Below are 18868 nucleotides of genomic sequence, written 5' to 3'. Positions count from 1 at the left end.
TATTATTAATATGCTTCCCTTTCAAAGAATTCACAATCATTGTTAATCCAAAATCAACTGTGCCAATCACGCAGACAAACATCTCTTATTTCCCCAGCCTAGGTCAGGAATGGCCTCAATAATTTCTGCAGAGTTTGAAATGTTTTGAAAACTACTGTGGTTTCATTCATGCTTCCTTTTCTTCCAGGCTGTGAATATACTGCATCTGAGAAATCAGACCAGGCTGACTCACAGTGGCCTGTGAGCCTGTGAGAGAGAGGCTGCCAAAGGATGCTGGTGCCAAGCTGTCGGATGATGAACATAGCCAGGCCAGCGGTGCTGCTCCTGTGCTTCCTTTTCCTCGCTGAAGCTGAGAGTAAGTCGCAGCTATAAGTTCACGTAAAACTTGCTTCATTGACCATTATTATTATTATTATCATCATCATCATCATTTTTACTGTTGAATTGATATTAACATGCAAGGATATCCTAGCAAATGAAAGATAGATATGTAATCTACAATCAAAGAAACGTGAGTTGTCATCACGGTGCAGCAACAGGTTCTGTAAATAGAGGTTTACGTTGCGTGTTTGAGGAGTGCAGTGGATGTCGAGTACATTACCTGAAGGGCAGGGAAGGTTGGTCAGTGCTGTGGAGTAAGTTTCTGTTTCCTGACAGGATAATACTTCATGATTTTTTTCCCCACATGATTTTGAGTACTGTACAGGGGAGCTAAACACACCATACAGTGAAATGTCAGAGTCTTTTTTTTCGAGTATATTTTGGTCTTTGCTGCCTTAAGTAATGACTTGCTACGGCAAAGTGCATCATTTATAAAATATGGCTGGAATAATAGAAAAATTTATAATTTTGAGTAATTGTGTAGCCCTTGTTTGTACATTATTCCTTTATTTCCACACGTGGTTTTCATATCATTCAAATATATGTGTAATAGTGGGTAACACACCTAAACGACTTGAGTTGTATTCATTTTCCTAATTTCTCAAACATTGCGAAGTACAAGCCTTTAAAAAAAAAACCTCACAGATCCAGTGTTAAATCTGTCTATAATTTCAATAAACAACCTGTAATTTTAATCTTCACACTGTTTTGCATCACAGTAATAGCATTTTCAGAATTGTTGTTATTAAAAATATTTTTTTGTTTTCAGTTAAGGTAGCTTAAAAACATGACACACAGCATACTTTTTCTGAATGTAGTTTATAAAATTAACAAAAGAATTGTTCTTTTTCAGTAGCAAGTCCAAGGCACTGTTGAGGTTAATTTGAAAACAGCTGTAATAAAAAAAAAATAAACAGTTGTGCTTCTGGTCCCATTAAAATGCAATACCCAGTCTCTCTGTCACAACAGCTGCTCTGATATAATATTTTTGACAGCTGTGCTGGTTTATACTATCAAAGCCAAAGCAAATTGATCGTGGGTCTGGGGACTGTAGAAGCTGTAAAATAATGATGGAGAGAAAGCAAGCTGGTGTCCACTGTTTAACCGTGGAAATAAATGTAATTAAGGAGTCAAATGTATTTAAAATACAAATTTGCTGTAGGGTTTCTGTTTGGGTGGAAATGAGATTTTAAAAAAATCCAGCACAAATGCTCCGTCCTACTGAGACTGCAGTCTACAATTTTCTTATGAGAGGCACTACATCTGCATAAATACTTAAACAGCTCAGAGCTCCTGCCATCTGCACTGTAAGTGGTGGTGAATGCTTTAAAAGCCTATAGCTTGATCCATCAAAAAAATGCAGTAGGTCTGGAAGTATTTCCCTGTTGGCGATGAAAAATTGTTCCAGTCCATATGGGATGCCACAGCGGCACAGAGACTAAGAACTTATGAAAAGTGAAGAAGCTGACCTTGAATGTTCTGTTGATGCCACATACTTTCAGATTATTACACATGTTTTGCGGAGGCCTCTTTTATAGGGAAAGTATGGATAAACCAAAGTGGAAGTTTAAGGAGGCTGTTCAATATTGCCTCAAACTTCTGCCATTTGAACACTAGTCACAGCATGTCTTTTTGAGGGGATTCCCTCTAGTAGGCTACGAATAAGTGTATGCAGCATAATGTGCACTGCTTATATAACTAGCAAACCTCTACACATTTCATGATATAATGTAGCTTGTGTAACATCTGACCCTGATGATTCCTAAGAGGTGAAATTGACCCAAATACAGATAGGCATTGCAATTGAAAGATTTAGTCTTTTGACAAACTGAATCAATAAGACTAATTTTATTTTTAGTCATAGGACTATTAACCTGATATCTCACTTTGGTGAATGTGCTTTTTAGTGTAAATTACACTGCAGAGCTCCTGCAATAATGCACTTAGACCAAGCACTCCAACACTAGGTCATATTATTTTCTACGAAGGGAAGAGTTTTAATTTGTACATCAAATAGGTCTTGGAAAAGCACAAAGCACGGCTTAATTGTCTCTAGTAAACTAGAAAGAAGGCAATCAGATGACCTTCTGGTCTTGTTAACAGTGTCATGCAGAGCTTAATGAATAAAATAACTGCTGTAATCTGCAACTGGGACACCTGAACAGGCACTTGTCATCGAAGTCCACAAGGTGATTTGTGTGTGTGTTTTCTAATAACATTAAATAAGACCAAAGACAAAAAATCGTATTTAATATTGAGCTTCCATTAAACAATATTACATGGAAGCTTTTGTCTAAGTGCATTTAAATCTGAGAACAGGAAGTACTCTTTTAAAAGGGTAATGGGAGTTTGGAACAAGAAATCCAGAGAAGTAATTGAAAGCAGTACCCTGGCTTCTTTCAAGAAATGGTGAGATGAAATCCTTGGATCAGTTAACTAATAACTATCAAAAGGTCTAGATGAGCCAAATGGCTTCCTCTTGTTAGCAACCTTTCTTAAGTTCTTAATCGTTCAGTTGGGACACAAGCATCTTGGATACATTGTATCTTTGTATCAATTTTCAGTAACTTTTAAGAACCTTATTTTCTTTCTCAATGTTTTAACATTTACAAACTGTGATATTTTTACCATAATCATTGGTTTTTCACTTGGTTTCAGTTGGTTACTTTCATGCATCATGTGACAGTGGACAGAACCGGTTGTCCATTTTGATCGAGTGCTTTGAAGGAAGAATTAATTTGTATTTTTCCACTGGATCACATGCTGTACTTCTGGACTTCTGTACAAGTACAGCTAGTGGTATACCCAAGTCATTGCCACATGTGATTTCAGTGGTAAATATCCTTGTCCATAGAGACAGCAGCAAAAAACCTAAATCTCCAGGGATTACTGGTAGTGGTTTAGACTGTTATCCCTCACAGACAATTTAAAAAAATCCTTAGAGCTTCCTATGGTATATCCTTCAACAGGATTGTATGGCTTTTTGGGCTCTGACTTCATTGATAATATTTCAGAGAGCATTGTACATGGCTTCTTGCCTTATCCTTTTAAATACCTGTAATATTTATATTAGTTTTACCTTGAGTGTTCAGTCATCAAAACGCAGCACTCACAGTTTTTTTCTCCACACGAGTTATATTACATCCTATGAGATTTATTTATTATTTTAGATTCTATCCTTCCCTACTGCCTTCGACAGCTTTTGGCTAATTCAGCTCTGCATAATAGTGTTTAAATTGATTGTTTCCAGTTGCAAGGATAGTATGGTGTCTGAGGGACTAATAACTTTTTGCATCAAATAAATGGCAAACAGTATACATACTGCAGATATTTACTTAAAAATTTGATTAAAACATATGTGACAAAAAAATAATTTTATCCTTCGCCAAAAATATTATTGTTCTTTCTTGTTTGAATTATTTAACAAATCAAACTTATTTTAAAAATGAATTTAAAAAAATGCTTTGATATGACCAAAGTATATTATATTTTAGATTTGCAGAAACTGTTCCCTCATATAAGGTTAATCCTTAAAGTAGAAGGTTTAATGTTTCTTTATTAGCCCTATACAATTTCTTGCATTAGGAATTCATCTTTTCGCATACCCCAGCTTTTCTCGATGGAGACACAGACAGGAAGAGAAGCTTGGGGTCAGAGCGCAGGGTCAGCCATTGTACAGCAGCCCTGGAGCAGTTGGGGTTAAGGGCCTTGCTCAGGGGCCCAACAGAGTAGGATTCCTCTGCCAGCCACGGGATTTGAACCGGCAACCTTCCAGTCACAGGCACAGATCCTGAGCCACAGAGCCACCGCTCCGCTTTAGGTATATAGTGATCTGATGGGATCCCAATCCACAGCAGAGCATGCTAACAGATGGATAATGTAGAGACACCATTTAACCTAGATAAAACTTTTGGAAGGTGGTAAGGGAACTGGAGTCCCTGATATAAATCCATGGACAACCAGCAGATTCTACACAGAAGTCATTCCAGTTTGGAATCAAGCTCAAGAGTTGCTCTTGAGTTGCCAGGTGGGGCTGCACACTGGTGGTGGTGGAGGGGAGTCCCCATTACCTGTAATGCGCTTTGAGTGGAGTGTCCAGAAATGTGTGTCCAGTATCTGAACGTTAATTTTTTGTGCTACTTTTCCTTAACTTTATTTTCCTTATTTTTGTTTTGGATGTAAACCCGACTCTGCAGATGTTCCTGGATACAAAAGCACCCTTTCCCTAACAAAACGTGCTGTATTTGTGATTTTCATTGCATTCTGTAAACAGTTCATACAGACTGACGTCATGTCTGCACTTATTTTCATTGTCAAGAATTTGTAAAATCATTATTTAAACTACTTTATCGTAGCCAGAAATGGCTAATGGAAATTAGTTCTACATCTTTATCCTGTGTGCAAATGGCATAATTAATTAGGTAAAAAAAGGAAAATTTGACTGTAAAAATCGATTTGCTATTCCTTTTTTTACATAGTAGTCACTTTGTAACCTGGACCTATGAGATCTTTGTGGTATAAACTTGCTAAATATGTGCATGTTTTGAAAAGCCTTTAGGTTTGCTTTAAGCTTATATCCTTAAGTGAAAAACCTTGAATGTGTTTCTCTTAGGAGCCTTATACTATAATAGTTGGAGCACAACATTGGAGGAAATAAAAGCTAATGATACTGTGTTTCCAGATGATGTGATGCTGTAAATCTTGGTAAACTTGTACTTTATATTTTTCCTAATAAAAAATTGTAATATACAGTTGTATTTGCATAAGCCTTTGAGGCTCTTCTCAAATTAGCATTTTTACAACAGTTCAAATTAAATCCCACTGCTTAATTTGCCTGCACAGTAATTTGATTTAAATCAGGTCCACTTTTTTTCCTTTTAATTGCATATCTTTTAAAAGATGCAGCTAGATAAGTCGTTTTTAAGGGGGCAGATGTGATAAAGGACAAAATAGAAACACAAGCAATGACCTAGCTCCAGATCTTTTTTTGTTTATGTTGACCAGCTTAATGGCTTTCGTTCCACCCGAGCAAAATCCGCAGGTGTAGGGCTTTCTAGTTACAACATTTCTTTAGACTGAATTGGAAAACAACACTCTAGGCACTCTCTTTATGCTGAAGCTGTTTAATTAAATCCAAGTTGTTGGGTTGCATGATATCTGATTGTAAGACAAAGCAAATATAATTAACAACAAAGATATCTTAAGATCTTAGATTGCATCTCCTGTGATGTGATAACCAAATATGCTTTTTTAATTTCCTTGAATGGAATTACTATACGTAAAAGAACATTTGATTTTGACATTGGTACAGCATTTTGGTGTACTCTTTTGACAGCAGAAAAAAAAAGAATCTACAGTTCATATTCTCAGCACATATGATCAATATTTGATTCATTTTCAGAAAACTAAACCTGGACAGTTTTTTATTAGTCTCCTGTATTTTTTTGCAACTCTGTTAAATAGCTAAATATTGCATTTTTTTTTACAATATTAGAAAAGGAGCTTTTGCCACAGGTTATACAGTATTTGTGTCATGCTGACTCAGCCAGTGACAGTAACTATGAAAATGTTCAGACTTGGTGCATAGCTGATATAGAGCTGGGAAGGTACAATTAAAACTTGACTATTGACATTGAAAAGCATGTACTATAGTTCTCTTTTGGCCTACAAACAATGAAATGCAGAGGCATGGAAAGTACATTACATAAGTTAATTAAGATTTAGCTATTGGCTGTAATTTCATTTTTAAACATGCTTTCTTTTAAAGGGTACTGATTTGCTTCTAGGTGAATCTGATGTGAAAAGAAACATTTTTGCTTTAAAGAGAACGAGGCCTTAGTACATACAATAGCAGGTGGCTCTAAATGGCAGTTGCTTCAAGGGTAAGAAGGATGAGTTAAGTAAATTGTTGCTAATTAGTAGTAATGTGGGTGGCATGGTGGTGCAGTGGTTAGCATTGCTGTCTTGCAGCACTTCAGTTCCTGGGATGCTATATGTGCGGAGTTATGGATGTTCTTCGCATGTTTGTGTGGGTTTTTGCTGGGTGCTTCTGTTTCCTCCAACAGTCCAAAGATATACTATTAGGTTAATTGGCTTCTGGGAAAATTGGCCCTGGTGTGAGTGTTTTGTGTTTGTGTCTGTGTGTGTCCTGTGAGGGATTGCTGTCCTATTCAGGGTCTATCCCGCCTTGCTCCCTGTTGTTTGTCATGATATGCTTCAGCTTCTCCATGACCCTGGATTGGATAAAGCCGGTATTTTTGTTATTTTCATTTAACAAGTATAATAGAATGTATTGTAATATTGATACAGAATTATTTTAATACAGTAGTGATGTCTTTGATCAAGTAGGTAAATGTGCTGCACAACAAGGTGGGTTAGTTGATTGAGAGTGATGAATCCAGAAGACTTGTAGTTATTTCTTCTATGGAATCGTATAAAAGTGTATGTAAATCCATCAATTCTCTGAGGACATTCTCTTTTCTTTAAAGGCCAAATCTAACATAAAATCACAAATCACACCTAAACTACACCAAACTGAAATTCAGGATGTATAAGAACATTCTGTAGTAACTGTGCTTAAGAAACATCCCTATTATGCCACACTAACAATCTCAAAATCATTGCCATCATAAGGCTAACAGCTTTATCTCATAAGTAGTGTGAGCCTGCATTATCCTGAGAGTTGAAAAGGATATTGTACATATCTCCACCTTATTTTTCCTACTATTGAGGCAACTGTGCATCTTATATATTAAAAAAAGACCTTTGGTGTTTTAGGTTGTTGTCTTCCTACATGAGAACAATGCGTGATTACAGTATTACAGGAACATTTATTTACATCTGTTTACTGCTGTCGCCATTTTAAATGTTTTCATTATTTCCATCTCACTGTTCTCACTATGCTGATTTGTGTGTCCTGACTCTTTCTTTGGCACTAAGACTAATGATTCACAGCAGTTATTTATTGTATTATTGGCATGTTATTCATTGCAAAGCACATTTGTGGCTATGTAAATAAAACTTAATTACAAGAACAGCTTAATTTCCTAATGTGCCATGCAATATAGTTGTCCTTGAGCGCCAGAAAAATAGAACATTTCTAAATGAGGTAAACTGACTTACAGAACTGAGTGCGTTTTAAGCAGTTAAATTAATCCTTATCTTGGAGGAACTGCAGGCTTGAATGCAGTTATTTTCCTTGTTTCTGCTATGTTTCATGAAATACGTAGTGTATGGTTAATGTTGGTATAAAACACTTTGAAACCCTTGCAAAAGGTTTTCACTTTTCCTTATTACTGCATGAAATAATCTTTTTTCTCTGTGGGGATCAGAGGACAACGAGGGTTTCCTCCTGAAAAATAATAGATCAGGCTTATTAATTCTGGAAATGTCTGATTATTTCAGTATCCCGCATACAAAAGTGAAGGCACAGAAAATGTGAAACACGAGTCAGGAAAGTAATTGATAGTGCTGGAAATAAAACCACTTAGAATAGCGTTGGAAGGAAGGCTTCACAACCGCTAAGCTACAAAGGCTCCAAGCAGTTCTGCAACTGTAGACTTTTATCAATTCGGTGTTCTATCATGACTTTCAAGGGCCTTGCTTCAAAGTCAATTTGAATCATATCAGTGGAACCACCACAGTTTGCTTCCTGGGGTAGTTGTAATTGCTAGTTACCCAGGAGGTAAACTCCTAGGTGGTGATTTTAACCTCTAGGCATCAATTTCTTTGAACTCCTGCAGCATTCTGGCTCAACTAGAAACATCCACACTTCTAATTAGTGATACAAGGTTATACACAGTTGTTAAAGCTACGCATTAGAAATAAGAGGGTAGTTCTGGTTTGGGTGAACTTTGGTTTTTGTAGCCTAAGATAAAGATCTTAAAAGAAACAAGTAATAGGTTTATTCCATGCTGAAAAGAGAAGAAAGAAAACACAACTCTTCAGCTGTGGAGCCTTCTTCGGGTGTAAGAAAAATAGGGCAGTCAGCAAAGATAATATAGCGTGGGAAAACAAAAACCCGGAGAGAGGAGGAGGTGGGAGCAGGGGAGAGGCAGAGTGGCCAATCAAGTGGTGCGAGGTTGAGAGAGGTGAGGAGAGGTGTGAAACGAAACCTACAAATGAATAGAGAGAATGGAAGAAACCAACTGTTGAGAGAAGGGGAAAGATGTGAACCAAGTTTCAGGATAATTGTAGTTTCTGATGTCTTTCTGCTATAGGAGTTAAGAAACCCTACTTTAAGAATGCAGATGGAGATCAGTGTGATCATGGCCGTCAGAGGTGAAATTAGAAACTATGGGCTTGGAGAATTCTTTAATCTTTACAGCCTTAAAAAGTGCTTATAACAACAGTTTATTCATTATTTCAAGAAGTGATCATTTTTAGCAGCATTAAAGTAAACTAGGGCTTCAAAGTCACTTGGATGTGATTGTTCAATTTATCATGGGCAGACCATCTGCTTTGTTTTCCCATATAACAGTATAGAGAATTACTAAAGCAGTTTTATCTCCCAGACCACTTAAAGTCATATATTTTTTGAATTATTAAATCATAAAGTCTGGGCATAGCTGAATGAAAGCACCCACTTCAAATATGAATAGGCACGCACATACCCCTTGTCTCAATCAATAGTATTTCCATCAAGACAAGTGCATTCTCCAAGGTTTATGCCTCAAAAGTAATTAGTTGTAGTCAAGGTGCTGTTGTTTTACTGTTTGCCTCAAAAATCACTAATGAGCGCTATTGAACTGCAGAACCTGCAGAAGGATGGCTTCTTTATTTTTTTTCCAATAGAAAACTCCGGCATTGTACTACAGATTCCTGTAGGTGACACCTCTAATACCCCTTCATGATTAAATCGTCGGTCAGTCTTAAGGGTATATGGCCAAGAAGAACTGAGCATTCCTGTGCGTTAAGCAAGTGATCATCTCCAGTCAATTAGTAACTTAATTATCTACTCTAATTAAGTGAATGTATAACAACAACCTTAGAGTCTATTAATTGTCAAGAGATCCTTATGGTTTAAAGCTTGTCCTTGGAGGGTTTAACACAGTGCCACTTTATATCATGATTTCAGAATGTTCACTGGCAAGGAAGTATATTGTTTTTTTTTAACAAATGTTAAATGGATATAGGATAATATATATCAATGTATTTAGTTAAATATCTGTATGATCTTAAGTGTTCAAATATAAGAAAAGCCATTCTATAATAAGTAATGAAAAAAAGATACGAGCACACTATACAAGACAAATTTACAATGACTTGTTGTTCCCATCTCAAGTGTAACGGGATATTTTTTTAATTGGGTGGAAGACTCGGTGGTAGAGCTCCACTTTCTTGAGCATAGACAAGGAATTAGCTGTATAGCAACCTATGTTGAAGAGTAGAACGCAATTTTGGGGGGGTGGATAAGAGACTAAGGCACGTTTCATTACACTTAGCTGTGCAGTTTTAAATGTCAGTTTTCTGTGCCAATAGGGAGCATTTGCCTAGGGGTTAATTATGTAGCTCCATCGCCTTAGAGAGGCGTGTGAAGGAAGTGTCTGGTCTGAAGAGATAAAGCTGCAGTCTTTACTTTAGCTTATTTTCAAACACCTTATTTTAATAGGAGATCCCAAAACTCTACATTATGCTTACTAGCAAAACAGAGTAAATACATTTGCATTTACGACTGAGATTGATTCCACATGTTCTGACTTGCTTTCCTGTGCTTCTGTGGGATGAAATGCATTTGCTTTGCATTTTTGGCCTCACCACAGCAGCCCGCTTTACTACTGGAATATTTTAGGCTCTGCAGATGAATGTCAAAATAAAGGCACTAGAACTCATTAACTTTTTCTGGTTTATTTTTCAGCCAAATATATGAGCAGAAGATTATCCAATTAAAAGTGAAAATGCAGTTAAGCCTCACAGACATAAAGGACACACTGGCTGAAACAGGGCCAGCTTTATGGAAATCACTGTCATTTTCGATGATGAAGGGTATTAAGTGGCTGCTGGAGCAGAATATTGAGATGAGATATACGTTTTTTTCAATAATGTTCTCAGTTCCCCTTTCCCTCTGCTCATAGATACACATGTATACATCTATACACATGTTGTTTAAGCCATGTGCACTAGGGTCACTTTTGCCTGTGCATATTACAAATATAAGGACACTGCGGTGACTTCAATCATTAGTTAATTCTCTCTTCAATATCAAATTATAAAAGAAAAACCTGTATCACTTTCATTAAGTGGAGAGACAAAATGAGTATCATTATATATAGCATAACTGCAGTATATATTTATTCTATTTAATGACAAATTCAGTAATTGTAATGTTGGCAATGGCAATATTAAACAATATTTGCGGGTGTATGCAGTAGAACTGACTAAGAAAGCAAAGTGTTCTTAGATGAAAATAATTTACTATGTAAGACATAATGCTCAAGACTTTTTTCAGTGTCCCTTTACATACAGCGTCAATATTTGTACGGTAATGTTTCATTGGGCCTTCTTAGGTGGTAGCATTTACATTTGATCGTGTGAGCTTTCAAATTAGTCAGGCTTTTAGTCAGGATTCATATATGTTTGTGACATTATAACACTCTTGGAACTTGCTTTTACAATTGCTTCAGTCTGAGTGCCCATAACAACTGTTAAGAAGAGTTTCTGCAGACGATTTAATATTATTTTAACATAGTATCGGTTCAGGAAGCAATGCCTTGGATGTAACAGATAGCTAGGAAAAACATGACTTCACTTTGATTGATTCTTGTGCACATACAAGAAAAGAGGAAGTGAAGTACAATTGTAAGAATACCGCGAACTGTCTCTTGCATAGAAAGGGAAATCTGAGCTCTTATAGATGCAGTATGGCTAATGGAGTCAAGAGAGGTGCATTCCCCACAGTGCAAGCCACAACCAAGCCATTTACAATGATACAAAAATCTTGTTCTCAATATATTTGTTGTTGTGATAGTATTATGAAGAATATTATGCATCGCAATAGACAATTGAAATACTCCTTATACCCAAATGTATAAAGATGTTTTAAAATATGTTTTCTGCATTGCACCACTACCTTCCTGAAAAGCTTGGTTAAAGGGATTTTACAGTTGAAATCTTTAAAGAATTGGTAGTAGTCAAGGGTGGCGAGGAAGGGTAAAAAGTTATAGTTTCCCATAGCATTAGCAAGAGTGTGGGTTCTGGATTTTCGGGGCTTACTTTTTGTTATATACTGGCACATACTGTAAATATGTTACATACTGTAAATGTGCATATGACAATTTCTGTTTCCCTGTTAAGAGCATTAAAGGTTTTTCATAACTGCCAATCCAAAGCAAGATGCTTTTCACTTAACATCTCAGCCACTGAGTGTTTTACCCTGTTTACAGATAACTGATTAGTGCTGATCACTAATTCCAGAGTCCATTTAATGACAACTTTCAGTACCCTAGTTTTAGCAGTCTATAATGTATATGTGTATATGATGAAACCTTTATCGTCACTAGAGTTGTTGAACATGTTCTCATATTCTTTTCAACACAAAGATGATGTCTGTGGTTTATAATAATCTTAGCCACAAGATTTAACATGATTATGGTAAATAATGATAAAAAACATCCTATACCCAGAGGGTAATGAATACGTTTTTGTAAATCGGGAACAAATGACTGCAACATAGCTGCTAATTGCTTTTTAAGGGGATGTATATTGCTGAAAAATAAAAACCAAAAACATGGAATACTGGTGATGGGCTAACCCACCTTTGGCAGCGAGGCACACCAAGTTTGCCATGATACATCCAAAGACATTTCTCTCGGTTATGCCAGGCTTGTGTAGGTATTGTAAGTCAGTCAGCATTGTTTGAACATAAGATAAGGATGTTTCAGATATGGTCTGGGAGTGACATTACTAGTCAAAATTAAATTCAAACATTCCTCCTCCAGGTGTTTTTCTCAAGAAAAAGGAGCACATCATCATGATGGCAAGCACATGGTACAGTATGACATGCAGCGGTGTTGTCTATGAGCTGTGCTGCCAGTAAAGACTTTATCAATCATGAAGAAACATCGCAGAGTGCTAATGTTCTCCCACAGGATGCTCCAATCTAGTCCAGTCTTCTTTTAACTAACCTTGACCCATTAGATATTACATGTGACCTTTGGACCATGGTCTATTGTTGATGTGATCAATGCACGACAAAGCTTTCAGATTGTATAGGTGACTGATTTAAAAAAATTGCAGCTTGGAGGTAAATGTTCAATTGCTTGTGCTGCAATGTGATTCCAGAACCTTCGACTGGTGTTGTCACAGTCATTTTGCATTTTATAAACTGTGATACAGTGTCTTGGTGACCAGAAATTTATCCCAGCAATAGTTGCTTTTTGTTTACTTTAATTGTAATTTAATTTGAAGTCTTATGAGAAAATAACTTTGGGGGAGAGAGTGGGCAGCAAGCCAAATACAGAGTGAGCATCAGTGTACAATATGGTTGCCCTAGATGCTCACAGATGTCTATGAGACTTCTCAGTCAGCAATAGTTGATACACCTGCACATGTGATGTACAGCTCAGTTGCTTCTCATAACCTGAGTTTCTAGCTGATGCTTTATTACTCACCAACCACTGCTTATAAACCTTGAGGCTATTTGAATTGACAGTTTAGCCAGGTCTGATGTTATAATTTATACATGTGCTCGAACATTCATGCCTTTTGTGAGGTCACTATTTTAGCTTTCTAAAAATAAGGATATTTTATAATCGCTTCCTGGACTGTACATTCCTGTCAGAAGAGCATGGAGGGGTACTTCATCCTTGAGTGATGTTTTTGTCACAGTAACCAGATATGTATTAGAGGACAGACTGAGAAACCTTCAATAAATTGACTTTGACTAAAAGAAGTACTGCAAATACATTGAATCATATAGCACATTATCATTAGACAAGGTTGATGTGCTTGTTTTAGAAAGTGAAGACAAATTTAGCTTTTATGGTAAACACCTTGAACAGTGTATGGGGATAATGGGCAGTGAAGAAACAGCATTCTTGTTGTCTTGCAGTCTCCAAAACAAAAGGCTGAATGATCTGAAGGAACAGAGAAAAGTGCAGAAAATGTAATCCATCAGGTAAAGGGTTATGTCATTTGGCCTTGTTATGCTGAGATTTGGCCTTCATACACTGTACCAAACACATGTTTTTACAGCAAGGACTAGGGCACTCTAACTACGAGGTAAAGTAATTCATTTCTAGTAAATGTGTCAGAAGCAACTGTTAAGATTCTAAACATGTGTCAAGGATACATAACATTTCCTGAAATTAAGAAATGTAATTTAAGATTTCCTGTTATATTTAATTACGACCTTTGATATTATACAAACTCGAAATAGAAACATCTGTTTATTCATTGAAAACACTGAATTGGCAAAAATATTATCGCATATCATGTATTTGTCTATACTACAGATTGTTTTATATCTTTACGTTTCTCTTGTTTTTGGGTTTGATATTGTATATATATTTGTCTCTGTGTTGGGATTCTAATTATTTAAATTGTGCTGCTGTTTTTGGTTGTTGCAGTTATATAGACTATTTTTTTTTATTATTCTTGGCGTTATTAGATCATGTTGACCATAAGATCATTTTTGCTTTGGATCAAGTAACAGATTATTCACTTAGAAAAACACTCTGTTGCTCATTTGTAAATGGAAACAAAAGAGTCTGATTGGAGCTTCATGCTAAAATACATAATCTCAGGCACTAGTTAGAAATAATAAAAGCACATCAGGGCTGTAAACAGCTGACCTCCTGTGAGCTGCAGAACAGTAGAATTAAATAACGCTATTTGCAGAGGGAGGGTGATTAGAACAAATGGAATTTAAGTACACTGGAAGAATAATGATAAAGGAAACAATCAGGCTGTAACAAATTCAATTTTGCAAAATTGAGTATGAATTTAACCTTAGGGGCCGAGAGATGTTAAGCACTGCTGATGCCTCAGAACAGTAGTAGTGGCAGCCATTAATGCTGTTTGTTTTCACAGAATGTGAAATTTCCTCTAACACGGGGAAAAAAAAAACTAGACTGCCCGGAATTATCTCCACCTTGCTCCACTAAGCATAATTGTCATTTAGGCAAGTTTGAACTCCATACAATGATACTGTATCTGGTACTGTCTGATACTTAATGGTAAGTTCAGAGCACATGCTTAAACCACTGGTTACTTATGGTTATAGAAATGCATGAGAATAACACCTGGATTAAGAATAAGGAAGTGATGCTGTGAGGATCGGTATAAGAAAACCTGTGTCAGAACTGAGAAAGAGATGTGTTTTTCACTAGAGTGTCTGGGTTAAAGGGCACCTTTGATGGATATCCGAGTTAAAGCAAGTTACATATATGCGGTAGGTCTTTCCACTCTAGCTGTATTGCTCCTGGGTACAAATATGAAATGGATTAAAACTCTGAATTTGTTGTGCCAATCCATTTTTAGATCATGGCAACTGCTAACAAAATTACATACTGTGGAGGTAAGGAATGCCCTTACAGCAGTGCTGATGTTTCTAGTGCTACAGCAAGTGTGGACAGCAGGAACGTGAATGTAATTAAGTAGAAACAGATAAATGGAAAGAAGATTACTGCTTTCATTTTACTGACTGGATCTGTAAACATCTGGGTCTACTTTTTCTACAACCAAAGACATGGCACCAACGTATCATTTTATGTCACTAGTGGTTTATCAGAGAATGTCATATTCCTACCAGTCTTCATAGTATCACCGAGGTCATAGATATAGAAATGCCTACATCCCGTCATTAGTATGTGGGGGAGAATGAATTTTTGGACATGAAGCAGAGAACCCGGGTTTTTTGCTCACTAGTTTCAAATTTCACAGAGACTTTTGTATGAGTGAGGTAAAGACATTTTATTTAAAGTTCTTGAAAAGGTACAACATGTTTAATATTAAAACGTTACTAAATTTACTCTTAAAGCTGAGCCTTGCCTTGTCTTTTGTAAATGACTTTGTAACACATTTTTCTAATGTGTATATAAACATATACATCTTAATTAAAATAGTATTGTCGTAATTTTAAAATAGTATTTTATTCATAAAATAATATTATCATACATTCAATAATATGTTTCTTTGCATTCATTGTAAAACTTGTAGCATTCACTAGAGGTGCTCGCTACATTTATTTCTGTCATCAGCAGAAGGAGACTGACAATTGCAAAATCTCTCTCATATTCTTGTCTACAGAATGATGAATTATTCATTATTCAAATAATGTGTGAGCAATGTACAAAACAGACAATTTTCACAAGTTCCCATCTTGTGATAACACTTTCTTGGACTTTTGTACCCACTGAAAGCCTGGAGATCATCAGATGACCATATTGTTGTATACCATAAAGACACAATAGTCTTTGAATGTCTGGCTTCACTTTGTAAATGACTTTTTTTTTCTGAATTCTGCCGCTGAGATGGCTAAGCGGGTACAAATGTCATTTAAGGGATCAACAGTTCTTTAAATTGACAAGAGAAACATTTAGACTTATAATCAGCGGAGACATACTGTATCACAGAAGTGGACAGTGCAACCATAAAAAAAACAGGCTAAGGAAACTGCTCATTTACAAATGAGATGTATGATTTAAGGGTGCTGTATAACGTTAAAGATATTATTTGAAATATTGCGTATAACTTTTAGTAAAATATATATGTAAAAATATGTATGTGACATGAATTTCATATTTTATAGAGCACAATATTTAAACTTGTAGTTGCTGTTATTTCTCTTCCTTCTCTTGTATAGTTCTTGTTTTTTTTCCATTTTGCACAATATAGTTTTGGCTAATGTTTTATATGGGCTAAAGATTAACTGCATTGTAGCACTGTCCTGAATTTTATTTTAAGTCCTCTCTTGATAGTTGTGAGCAGATGCTCACAAGGAACACTTTTAAATGATCATTTTAAATTACATCTGAGGCTCTTTATGAAATCTAGACAGAGATTTGCATTGGCCCTATAAGCAAAAATTTAACAGTTAATAATTTATTCTGTCTTCATTTTGATAGCAGTTGATAACCATATGTTAAGGTTTTATGATCTTGACTCAAGACTGTATAATCTGCAGTGCATTTGAGCTTCATATGTATGACATCTGGCTATCTTCTGGTCTTTGCTGTTGAATGGCAATCATGAATCGAGAAAGGACTTTGGTGTTAAAAAGAAATGATGAGCCTTGGATCCTATTTGAGACAGTAAAGCACTCATCTCAATAGCAGGTAGTCTTGTGATGGTTTTTCTTAAAGACCTGTTGCTCGTGGACTTGCTCCTAGCATGTCTGGAGTCAGTCTTTTTATGACTGTTCTATCCAGCTTTTAGAAGTGTGATTTCTTTCACCCCTTTCCTTCCCTTGATGGTGATAAGGCTTTAGGGCATCACGCTTCCCAATTCCCGCCAGTGCCCTTTCATGCTGGGGCCGCACAAGGAGGACTGCTGCCACAAGGAGGCGTTGCTGTGGTGACCGCTCTGAAAAAAGCTTTTGTGTTTACTATTAAAATTAGAAATGAAAATCAAGTGCTGAGCACAGATTTTATTGCCTGTTAATGCTAACCATTGAGAGATTATGCCAGAATATCATGGCTGTTTCAGAATACCGTGTGTGTCTGTGTAGCATTGTTAACGCACTCTATGTAGATGATCTTTTTACATAGCTATTTATTTAAGTTTACTACCTTTTTTTTATTTCATAGGCCAACCGATAGCAATTCACCCGGGGAAGATAAAACTTAGACAGAAGATGATTAATGTTTCAGGAGGCTGAAATGCAATCTGATTACGATGACGCAGGGATACTTTAATGGCTGGCAGTGGGAAAGGGGCAAACGAGAGTGAGATCTGAAGTGATAAATTGTGTGAGTCTGTAGTTAGAACTGCAGGCTACAACGAGGATGTGTGTGAAATAGAAGCCATTTCAGCACAGCCCTCCAACAATTTGGTTCTAAGAAAATTGTCTTAGCATGCAATAACTTTAGTTTAAAAAAGTACATTATGAATTCTGACAATGCTGTGGCTGTTGCTGAATGATTAATGAAAGCTCTTTTCTAGGTTTCCATGAGAGGTTTCTGTGAGAGATTTATTGCAGCAAAAAATCTGGGAGGAAATGTTTCAAGACCTAGTATATCTTGTGCAGCTCCCACAATGACCTACGGGGGGTGGTTATATTGCTGGAGAAAGATCCCGGGAATTAAAATGATCAAGAGTTTGTGTGAAAACTTCTGTTTCCTTGGATTCTGGGGTAGGGGTTAATCATTTTTTTTCTAAACCATTTATATATACAGTACTTATATCATATATAATATATATAATATTGTCCGTATCAGAAGGTCCAGATCAGGTCTATGAAAAGCAGTGTCACAAGCACCATGTCCTTTCAAATTCTTAAATGAATTGTGTTAAAATAACTTGCCAGTTTATGTGTTAGGAGTAATATTTAGTCCAGTTATGCTGTATCCCTTTATGGAATAAATATATATTATGTAGAAAATTAATTAAAATTACATAACTCGCTTAACATGCTGCATGAAAGAATTTCTGCAGGGAGCCATTACATTTCTGGTCCTGGAACTCTGTTTGGAAAACATCATATTTTCACCTGAGAGGTATTTTTTTTTATTTTGGAGAGCTATATAACATATAAGGTATTTATTGCACCGTTCGCTGAGTCTTTAATAAGTGTACTCCACCCTTATTATAAGTCTGCCCTCAGCATTCAGGCTTTTTGTGTGGTATAATGAGGTGCAGGTTGCAGAGAAGGTAATTTAAATTTAGCTAGATTCCAGTGTGTAATTGCCTTACATTAGCAATGACCTCCAAGCAGGGGTCTATAGTGACTGTTTTTGCAGTACGTAAAATATGCTATTTACACCACAGAAGATTATCATTCTAATTAGGTTGGTCTTGCTTGTGTTCATTTTACAGCTGTGTATCTAATTCCTAACTTCCAAATTGCAGTTTGGTCAATCAGTAATAGGAAATATTAAACATATTTGTTGCGAGTAAAAACATTGAAAAAATTATGTATTTATTGTTGTCTCATCACTGTATTTTTAGCTAAAAACCTTTTCTTTTGGGATTTTATATTGATAAGGTGAGGTGATAAATTAGGTGCATATACAAGGAAGCCATATTTGTTTGTGATCTTACCTTGTGGGCAAAGTTGCAGCATGTTTTCAGTGTATTGAAGTGGTTAGTTACACTAAAACCACAATTTAACATGCTTCTGACTCTTCACATTTAGTTATGAATAGTTGTTTTAAAGATGGCAAGGTGGCCAGTTACCACTGCAGCATTGGAGTTTCACAGTGCTGGGGCCCTGAGTTCAATTCCAGACCTGGGGTGCTGTTGTGGGGAGTTTGTGTGTGTGCCCTGCCATGGACTGGCGTCCCATCCAGGGTGTATCCTGCTGTGTGCCTGTTATTTGTCCTGGATAGGC

At 36.4% G+C, this 18868-nt stretch overlaps 1 protein-coding gene across 42 annotated transcripts in view; it reads left to right on the top strand.

The window, feature by feature from the left end:
- The window catches only part of LOC148677633 (receptor-type tyrosine-protein phosphatase delta-like), a 656126-nt gene that overhangs the window by 488023 nt on the left and 149235 nt on the right, over positions 1-18868 (top strand). For all 42 annotated transcript variants that reach the window (XM_088606136.1, XM_088606233.1, XM_088607477.1 and 39 more), the window contains one exon: positions 188-355. In XM_088606136.1, coding sequence (XP_088462262.1) covers positions 271-355 — 85 coding nt within the window. In that variant the 5' untranslated portion in view covers positions 188-270. The remainder of the gene's footprint in view (positions 1-187; positions 356-18868) is intronic.

Source organism: Lepisosteus platostomus, chromosome 1, assembly GCF_059453375.1.
Source record: "Lepisosteus platostomus isolate fLepPlt1 chromosome 1, fLepPlt1.hap1, whole genome shotgun sequence".
NCBI classification, from domain to species: domain Eukaryota; kingdom Metazoa; phylum Chordata; class Actinopteri; order Semionotiformes; family Lepisosteidae; genus Lepisosteus; species Lepisosteus platostomus.
This window is presented reverse-complemented; position numbering and strand designations above follow the sequence as displayed.